The 10210-nt window shown below is 35.3% G+C and overlaps 2 protein-coding genes across 2 annotated transcripts; one reads left to right on the plus strand and one right to left on the minus strand.

The window, feature by feature from the left end:
• The first annotated feature begins 377 nt into the window (after positions 1 to 377).
• On the plus strand, positions 378 to 1906 carry LOC143567344 (universal stress protein A-like protein). Its single transcript, XM_077053791.1, has 4 exons — positions 378 to 711; positions 1282 to 1394; positions 1487 to 1605; positions 1701 to 1906. The coding sequence occupies exons 1-4, from the start codon at positions 519 to 521 to the stop codon at positions 1807 to 1809; spliced, it is 534 nt and encodes a 177-aa protein (XP_076909906.1). The 5' UTR covers positions 378 to 518; the 3' UTR covers positions 1810 to 1906.
• Positions 1907 to 1955: 49 nt separating this feature from the next.
• LOC143567343 (uncharacterized) lies at positions 1956 to 4246 on the minus strand. Its single transcript, XM_077053790.1, has 2 exons — positions 4229 to 4246; positions 1956 to 3881 (listed from the first exon to the last, which is right to left on the minus strand). Exon 2 carries the CDS (start codon positions 3877 to 3879, stop codon positions 2038 to 2040), a length of 1842 nt encoding a protein of 613 aa, XP_076909905.1. The 5' UTR covers positions 3880 to 3881; positions 4229 to 4246; the 3' UTR covers positions 1956 to 2037.
• Between the last annotated feature and the right edge of the window lie 5964 nt (positions 4247 to 10210).

The raw sequence follows: 10210 nt of genomic DNA on the forward strand, positions 1-10210 counted from the left end.
GATCTATGTAACACATCATCAATAACTGGCATAACATTTCATGTGACTAAAAGTATTACAAAACATTCAATTCATCTAAAATAATAAAATCTCATACAAATGCAACCTAAGTTGCCACCCATATTCTAGGAGGTCACGCAAACAAACCCAATTATCTAACCATTTCTAATTTTCTATCATGATAAGTGAGAACTGATAACGACCATCGGACGAAAACGATTATACGCAATCTAAAATAATAAGTGATTAGGTGACGTGTTATTAAACTAAATGCGTCAACATTATATAACTTTGTAACGTGTCTATTATTATTATTATTATTATTATTATTTTGGGGTGGGTCAATAAGACGTTGTCTAGTAACGCAATCCAATCACAATCACATCACTGTAGCTCTTAAGCTGCCCGGTACGTGACATGTGTTCACGGGCAGCAGCAACAACTTTCTAGAAGCCTCCTTGAACAATAAACTGATAAAAGTACACTACTACTCACACAGAGCTCTAGTGAAGGAAACCATGGCGACAGCGAGTGTTGACTCGGACGTGACTCGGATAATGTTAGGAGTGAACGAGTCAAGCATCAAAGGATATCCACACGCTTCAATCAGCAGCAAATCGGCTTTCGAGTGGACTCTTAACAAGATCATTCGATCAAATACCACGGGATTCAAGCTCATGTTTCTTCATGTGCAAGTTCCTGATGAAGATGGTAATACTTATTCTCTATATGTGCTTATTGTTTGTGTATTGTTGCTATCTAGTTTGTGAGTTTGTTCGTGTTTGAAATTTGAATCGAGTTAGGGTTTGTGAAGTCGAGATTTAGGCGATTGAGGTTGTGTATTTAAATGATTTGCTATTGTACGCCTATTGATTGCAGTTTTGTTGATTCGAATTATGTTATTGAACTTTAGTTCTTTGAAGTTAATAAGTAATTCTAGGGTTTGTAGGATCAATTTATAGGCGCTTTTGGATTTGCCTAATTTGATTACGTACAGGTGTTTATACAGTTATATATACAAAATTAGTTTTGTATAGACTATGTTGCTACTAATCTTGTTGATCTGCAAACTTGCTGGAAAACTATTTTCTCTAAAATGATGATGAGTTCCAGAATGGAATTGATGTGTTTTGTCAGTGTTAACAATGAAGATATATGGTTGCAACTGCATTTGGTCCCTGTGTTCCACTTTCTATGTATAATTTATCTCATTGGTCCAGAATTGTTTTAACATAAACTTGCATATGATTCATTTTGTTATTTATATTGTGCTTGTACTAGGATTCGATGACATATACGCCTCGCCAGAAGATTTCAGAGATGCCAGTCGTAAGGACAAGGTTAGAGGAGCTCATCTGTTGGAGTACTTTGTGAAGAGGTGTCATGAAATAGGGGTCTCTCTCTTTCTCTTTGTCTCACACCCACACACACACGCATGCACTATATCTCTCATGTGCATTGAGCTTGGTGGTTACAATTGTAGCAGGTAGCATGTGAAGCATGGATTAAGAAAGGGGATCCCAAAGAAGTAATCTGTCATGTGGTTAAAAGAGTCAAGCCGGACCTCCTTGTTGTGGGAAACAGGGGTCTTGGTCCTTTCCAGAGGTATATTAATGTCTCAATTGGTTGGTTGTTATAGCTTATAATAATATCATTAGTAAGGTTTCATGATTACTCAAAGTTGAAAATGTTGTGAACAGGGTATTTGTAGGAACTGTGAGCGAGTTTTGCGTGAAACATTGTGAATGCCCAGTTGTAACAATCAAACGCAGTGCGGATGAGACTCCCCTAGACCCTGTAGATGACTGATTCAGTATTCATGTTAATAACTCGCCCGAGACTATGTTACTGTTAAATTTCAACTTCACTTTATGGTTTTATGTGCAACAGTTTCGATGATGAATCATACGTTAAAACTATTAAGCCAAAAATTCAAATGGAAACCGACTGATAAGCAAAAGCAGATTAAAGTCATAAAAGAAAAACAGAGAGAGACATTTATGACATTATCTAATTTAATCCTTAAAAATCCTAAACTCACTTTCCCTCCATTTTAACAACCTTTCCAAGAACCTCTTGTAATCCAACATGCAAAGTTGCCTTCACATCTGCATTCATTTCACCGCCTTCACACATCTGCACCATTTCACTCATCCACTCCAGCTTCTGTTTGATGAACCCGAGCTCCGACGTGTCTTCTTCACCTTCTTTCTTTGTACCAGTCTTCTTGCAGGACCCTTCTTTAAAGATGGATCCTCGGAAAGATGAAACGAGCTCCATGATTTCCGAAAGGTTCTTCTCATTTTGCACAAAAGATGAAGGATCAAGTGCTGCACATAGCAACCCGTCTAACAGGTTAACCACACTCCCACCAGTATCCGCCTTCTTATGTTCTTTAGCCTTTTTCCCACTGCTCTTCTTCAATGAATCTTCAACCTGTTTGGCAGCCATTTCCGGAACCTTCTCAGGCACCGTTTTTGGTTCTTTGAACGAACCGGAACCAGTACCCGAACCCAAAACTGAAAATCTCCCTAACCCGACCGGACTTAGATAAGGCGGTGAAAGATACCTACTCTTCCTCCTTTGGCGTGGCGACATTGCCTCCTCTTCAAGGCCAAGGCCGCCGCCGTCGCCGCCACTTTCATCACTTTCGGGCACCGACACTACCAACGCCTTCCTTTTATCTTTACTCGGTTTTGCTTTCTTGACTTTAGATTCATCTTCACCCATCAACTCCGCCACACTCTTCTTCTTCCTTTTCTGATACAACTTTGCATCACCGTCCTCTGATGACGGGCCGGTGACCGCACGCCTTGCCTCCCCTTCAGAACTACCATTTCTAGTATAAAAAGCAGTCAAACAGCTTTTCAGTACAGTAAATTCAAGCTCAACCAGTCCCGCACCCAGTTCCATTGTAGCATAGCCTTTCAAGGTTGACACAAGCTCAACTGGCTCTAATCGTTCTATCAAAACCTTAATCGTGTTCCCTTTGGGTGCACGTGCTCCCTTCTTAATCCCACTGTTGGCAATACCACCTTTATCATTTGTATTGCCTTTGCACATCAACTCCACACGCCTACCAACCTCTTGCAGAACCTTCTGAACTGCATTCACAAACTTCTTGGAGTCACCCTGCCTTGACATTTCTTGAAAGTTATCAATAAAAGGTTTCAACTGTGACGGTGAACACCAAGAAAATGACCGGTCTCCAAAATATGCAACCAAGAGTTCACCTTCATGTTTTAAAGAAGCCGCGTTATCAGATGCATCACTCGGGTCATATATTTGACCGGGCCACCACAGTTTATTCTTGATCTTGCCCCACACAAAATCACCGACAACAAATTTATAATCTTCTTCATCTTCAACGTGACTGGCTAATTCCTTCCCATTACTATCTTCCCTGTTGACGGCACTTTCCTCGTTACCACCGTCCTCGTTTTGCTCTGGTGGGCAGATGTCCATTGGATCCGCACTTGCATTTTCTTCTTCATGCTCGAAAATTGAATTTATGAAACTTTCATTTTGACCTGCCAAAGCAGTGTCTACTTCCATGACCGGAGATGTTCCATTCTCACTGCAATTTACCTTCAAACCCTCATCTTCATCCACCAAATTACCAAAAAGCCCTTCTTTCTCCGTCTCAGTTACCTCATTCTCACTGCGCCCCCCTTCTTCGTCTTGAACCATATTAACAACAGAAACCTCGGTCTCTTTTACGGTCTCTTCTACGACTGTGGTTGTAACAACCACCGACCCCGAATCATCACCAATTGTTTCCTCAGTACTATGTTTCGTAGGATCATCAGTTTCCTGAGAAATTGAAGTAACCCCACTTAGGGTTTTATTTGTTTCCTTGTGTTCAGTAATCACCTCCATTTCTAGAAACAAATCCATGAAACAAAAATAATAATCAAGATTTACCATAAAACTTGAGAAGAACATGAAGAGGTTAAAAGCAAAATGAATATAAAACTAAAAAGTTAACAAAACAAAAGGTGATTCGAGATACCCATCAATCAAAAACCCTCACTTTTAGGGTTTTCACAACCGCCATTGACAGCTGAGAGCTCTGCTATTATTATTATTAGCTGAAGCTGCTAAAACCTTAAAATCAAAGGAAAAAACAAGTGGGTTTCGCACGAATCTTGTGAAAAATGAAAGGAAACCCTAAATCTACAAACACGTGTAGAAATGAAATGATGAGAAAGAAGAATGAATACAATACCTGTTAGGAAGCAGAAGAATCTTTAGAAGAAGATGATATGGAGTGTGGGTTTTAAATTATTATTATTAATTAATAATTAATAATAATTAGAAAACAAAACAAAGAAAGAGAGAGAGATGTGGAATTTATTTAAGGAAGGAGGAAGATAATAATAATAATAGCGAAGTAGCGTAGGGAAGTTTAGCTCGTGAAAAGGACGAGGGTTGGGTTATAATGTTAAAGTCACGAGGCGGTCACTTTTCTAATGGTACCATATACCGTACGTTATGGACTTATGCTATTAATATCGTTATTATATCAGTCTTTGGGAGTATATTAGTTTGTTTTCTCTGTTTTTTTTTAAAAAAAAAATAAGAGGAAATCAACGAGAGTAAGTACTATGTCAGTTCAACCATTTTGATACCATCCTTTCATTCATACCACCAATATTGCATGATTTATCTTTAGTGAATTGCTCATCCAATAACTTATGGGTTTGTTTTGGTGATAGGGGTGTTCTTTGGGTTTCTTGGATTGGTTTTTCGGGTTACAAAGATTTAATTTTAGACCTGATACCTAACCTAAATCTCTTACCGTTTTTTCGGATTCGGGTTTTTTCGGCTCGGGATAATTGGGTATTTAAGAAAACAAAAAAAGACAGTAAAAAAAAGTAAAGAAAGACAACAACACGAAAACTAAAACAATATATATTTTTTTACTCGTTACATAACCAAATAATAAATAAACATAACCTGGTAAAACAACATTGTTGTTAGCCCTATATAGAAAAGATATATAAAAAATAAAAAGGGGAGGGGGGGGGGGGATTACATATATCCTTTGCTAACTATCTATTTACATATATCCCCAACTCATAAACCTAAATTACATTAATTCCCTTCACTAATAAAATTACCCGTAATGACAGATATACCCTTTTAATTAGGGATGGCAATGAAACCCGAACCCGACGGGAAAACCCGAAACTCAACATAATTGGGACGGGTAATATCCGACCCATTAGGGCTTGGGATTAGTTTTGAAATTTTCATGGGTTTGGGACAAGTTTGGGATTAGTAATGTACCCGATTACCTGATAACATTGACCCATTTACCCGATTATAAACCTGACGTACCCGATATAATTTTTTATGTATATTTATTAACTAGTATTTTTACCCGACGCGTTGCGCCGGGAAGTTGGGATCTCTTTCCATTTATGTCGGTTGCTGATGTGCTATGAAATACACATATTTTTGTACTTATTTTGTCATAATTTTCATTGTGTATTAACATTTGTTTATCCGTTTTCGATGGTGTTTACATGTTTATGTTTGATGTAGGATCATGGGTGAAGAGAGCATGGAAAACAAGTATTAAAGTGAAGGATACAGTTTAACGAGGATTGGATCGAAGACGGTGCGCGTATACGGAGTTTAACAAGTAAAATAAACGAAAATCGATGACCCGAAGGCTTGGCCGCGCTACGCGACCAGGTGGGCTTCTCTGCTCGCGTGTGGCGGCGCCCCCAAGGCTGCCCAAGCCTTTGACTTTCGTTGACCCCGACTGTTTTGTCCTTATATGGGCTTGTGGGCTTGTTTTGGTTTATTTTGGCTTGTTTAACAAGTTTAATGATCTATTTAAACCCTTATGAAACCTTAACGAATTATTAAAGATTCTTGCAACCAAAGACCTGTTCTAGGAGATAAACCAAGAATGAGGAGCTTACGGTTTTATCCTTTATCATTCGGTTGTCGGTTTTGACAATTTTAACGATTCTAAGTTTGTTTTTGAGTTTTAATCATTCAAACATTTTGTAATCAGATTTATATGAACACGTTTATACTTTTATATATATATATTTGCTACTGTTCATTGATTATGATTGGCTAGATTGGTTAGAATCACCTAGGTTTGATGTTTAAAGGTTTATATTAACTAATTTAGGGTGCTTAACGTGAGGTTGATTGTTTATCTGTTGTAAAGTTCATATTTTGTGATTTTATTCCATGTATACCCACTGCCCTAGATTTTTTTAGGTTGCATGTGCCCAATGCGATTGATTATGCATGAATTAGTTTCGTGTATGCGCTAATTGCATGTTTTGGTTAATACTTTATGTGTTGAGTGAGTTTGGTAGATGTCACCATTAGGGTTAATGTTTCCTAAGTCATTCAAGTCAGTGATTTCACCACCTTTTTGTTGGACCAAGACCTTAGGTGTCAACTTATCTTGCTAGTTAGTTGATTGTGTTAGTCGTTGCGAGACAACATGCGGCTTATCATGCTATTTTGTAAGTTGAATTATTTTGTTCTTAGTATTGATTTACTCCTCTTCTCCTAGGTTTGTAATAGCTCGAGCCTTAGTGAGATCTGTAACTTAGACAAGGACCAAGTGATGAGTTATTAAGGTACGTAGATACCAACCACAAATTAAAAGTTGTCAAGACGTCGTTAGGGTTTTCTGGTAAAACTAACTGTAGGGACCCAGTTGCCTTGACCTCACCTATGTTAGCCCATCTTTAGAACCCTGATTTCAACCACTTGTAAGCACCCGTGTCATCTTACGATTGTTAAGTCATCTTACCTAGGTGGTTCGTTTTCTTATTATCATTAGTTCCGTTAAGTTTCACCGTTAGTTAAGTTAATGTTAAGTTAGTTTTAAATAAATAAGATAAAGAAATATATTATATAGGCAGGTTTTAGATTAGGGTTGATTATCTTTGTGTTCGACATCCGGACTTCCATTAGACTGTGCTGCTACGCGATCGGTACACTTGTCGTTTGTGGAAAGTTTAGTTAGGATTGTTTGGTTTTATAAATTTAAGACTTCGTGTTGAATTGCGAGAATTAGTTATCAATATTTATATATAGCTTTTCGCACATCAGTTGCAGTGGTTCACTAATGTGGATTCGGTTAATATGTGTTAAGTTCGTTAAGATATCAACACTAAACTAAAAAAATAATCGGTATGTTAACGCAGAAAATAGTAGCAACGTTCGTATAGATTAAAATTAACATATTAAAAATTTTGTAACAATGGCGATACATATTTTCTCGCGCGCATTGCGTGGCGAATTTGGTCGGTAAAACCTAGTCATTACAGCGACGAGTTAATACGAATTCGGTCGGTATTGACTACGTTCGTCACAGTACCAGTACTAAACGTATAAATATATTCATCCAAATTAACATATTAAAAATCAAACCCAAAAAGTAGCGGCACTTGTATAGTGAATTATAAAATATTTAAGACGAATTTCATGTGTCGGTAAAACCCAGTCCCTAAAATTGAAGTAGTGAATAGGTAAAACCCGAGCGTTACGGTGGTTAGTCCCCGCGAATTTGATCGATTTCGGTTACGTACGTTACCAAACCGAAATTAAAACGTAAATATAAAAACATAAACGATGACATGATCCACTGATATCGTGCCACTTGGTCCAATAGGTCTAATAGGAATTCAATTAGCACCAACCTTATATTTTATTATATACTAGTTTGAGGCCCATGTATTACACGTGTAATTGATAAAAATTTTAAAAGAGAAAATTATGATTTGCCTCCATGTGCTTTAGTGGCACGCAACACACAAAATCGGACTCGGGCCTGTAAAGTGCTCCCGCCCATAAAGCATAGGGAAGCAAATTATAATTTTCTCATTTTAAAATTTAAACATTAAGAAATATACAATCAATGGCAAAATTATCATATAATGTTAATACAATTACAACTTACATTGAAATTACAGGAATTACAAAAGAAAATTTACACAAATACTTTACAAATAAGAACATTTCCTTGTACACTACATTTGTGCTTGTATTAGATTACCTTGTTTATCAATAATCAAATTCTTTAGCACATGCCTGCTTGTAACTCTTGACAAGGCAACATATAACCGTCCATGTAAGAACACGGGTTCCTTCAAGTAAAAAGATATATGTTGGTTATTTTTTATTAAATTGGATACTTTTATTAATATTATACTAACAGACTTTTAGTACAAAGTATTATACTAATTGAATCGGAAGTTGAATGAGCATGATAAATTTGCTGTCACCAACCGATCTGTATTGAAATATTTAAAGTTTTTTTTATTACAATTAAAAGTCATATACTCAAGGAATATATGAAATAGTTGAAAGTATTACACAATGAATGCAATTGGCATAAATATGAAAAAGACATACTAACCTGTTTGCCATAGTTGTGAAAACGTTGATTACTGTATGAGTTAGCAGAGTACCACACGTTGTTCTTATATATAATACTTGAAAATATTAGATAATGAATGTTTTAAACTTTGAATACTAGTGATTATTTTAAGAAGAAGTTGCAATATTTAATTAAATTGATATATCTCTATCTCTATAATTATTTAAAACAATTAAAAAATCATGATTGTAGTTTTCAAAATAATAAAAAAAACGTTATTATAGCTTGATCATATTAGACCCTTGATTTCTTTCTTAAAAAAATCTAACTAAAATAATCTATTGATTTATATTTAGGAAAAACTGAAAAATTAAATCACTCACATTTATATTAGTTAAAAGTGTTAAATAATGAATATCTATAATTTGATACTCCCCATGTGATTAGATAATTTCATTTGGAAAGTTGTTGAAATATTAAACACATAGTAAACCATGATTGTTTTCACACTTTTAGTTATATATGTATTAATAAGGAAAAAAAATATAATTTAATACTTGATTTTAAGGTTTAAAACTAATAATTATTCGTATGATTAGAGTTTTAGCAAGAAAACCAGAATTGTAGGTTTCCAAAGTTTCAGCTAAAACTAATAATGGTTTTAATATTTACCTAAAATTCTCTTAATTTTAAAAATATTAAATAAAGTGATTTTAATGAAAATGTTAAAACTTTGCACATTAAGCAAAATATAGTCAACAAAAATATGAATAACGAAAAAACAAACAACTGATGGTATCTTAGTTATGAAAAAAAAAATACATAATGAAAATTTTTAAATAGCTAGTAAATCGTGATTGTAGTTTTCCATATAAACAAAAAATTCGAATTTTAGGAAGTATTGCAAATGAGTTAACCAGATCCAAAATAATATTTGTTGAATTTATGTTTTTGAAAAAATGCTAAAAATGAGAATGACTAAGGGAGTGACAAGTGGCACAAGTAAGTAATCTTTTATTATATAGGTAGATTAATAATATCTTATTAATCAATTATTCTATATTTCTATATGACAATAAAAAATTTGAACGTAGAGCTTTTGTTTCTTATTTCAACAATTTAGTGAATTCCTACGACCTTAAAGCCGTGTGTAATATGTATATCATATACAGTATATGTAAGCAGTTGTCTTGATGCTTCTAGTTGCTTTGAACATATGGATGTGGTGGGTAATAATTGTATATAACCTATTAGTTATATTTTGTAAAAACCCGATAAAAACCTGACGGGTTTGGGTCAGATATACCCCCCATGTGTTATGTCTAAACCCGATAAAAAAACCCGATGGGTATCCTCGAACCCGACGGGTTTGGGACGAGATTTAATAATCGGGTATGGGTTTGGGATTACCTAAATCCGACCCAAACCTGACTCATTATCATCCCTACTTTTAATTAATATGATGAAACTGATAATTCCTTCTCTTCATTCTTTTCCAATTGATTGAAGCCTAATTAGTAATGTAACAATTCGGGGTTGGGGTGTGACAAGTAAACAAGTTCATCGAGGGTTCATAGGAAGTCGCCGATTCAAATGCGTCACACCCCGACTTAGGTCCTAGACGTATGACCAGTAATTGGTACATGTTTTGTAAATATATCAGAGTTGCGGGTTATTTAGCGGAAGACTTTGGTTATAATAAAATATTAATTTACTTTGAAAACTTCTCGGATAATAAATACCCAAGTGTTTGATTTACAAACCTTGTTTGATCTTGTTTGTAATATTTTATTAATTGAAAACTGAGCCATCTCCATATAGTGAGAATCTAACTCCATGAGTGAC

Source organism: Bidens hawaiensis, unplaced genomic scaffold (genome assembly GCF_021521415.1).
Source record: "Bidens hawaiensis isolate Kalapana, Puna unplaced genomic scaffold, B.hawaiensis_p1.1 tig00023392_1, whole genome shotgun sequence".
Classification (NCBI taxonomy): Eukaryota; Viridiplantae; Streptophyta; class Magnoliopsida; order Asterales; family Asteraceae; genus Bidens; species Bidens hawaiensis.

What these genes read in the sequence shown, in the direction of transcription:
- LOC143567344 (XM_077053791.1), top strand. Translation starts at nt 519, where the DNA reads ATGGCGACAGCGAGTGTTGACTCGGACGTGACTCGGATAATGTTAGGA. An exon ending in GCAAGTTCCTGATGAAGATG is followed by an intron (nt 712 to 1,281) that starts GTAATACTTATT and finishes TGCTTGTACTAG; the next exon opens with GATTCGATGACATATACGCC. An exon ending in GGTCTTGGTCCTTTCCAGAG is followed by an intron (nt 1,606 to 1,700) that starts GTATATTAATGT and finishes TGTTGTGAACAG; the next exon opens with GGTATTTGTAGGAACTGTGA.
- LOC143567343 (XM_077053790.1), bottom strand. Translation starts at nt 3,879, where the DNA reads ATGGAGGTGATTACTGAACACAAGGAAACAAATAAAACCCTAAGTGGG.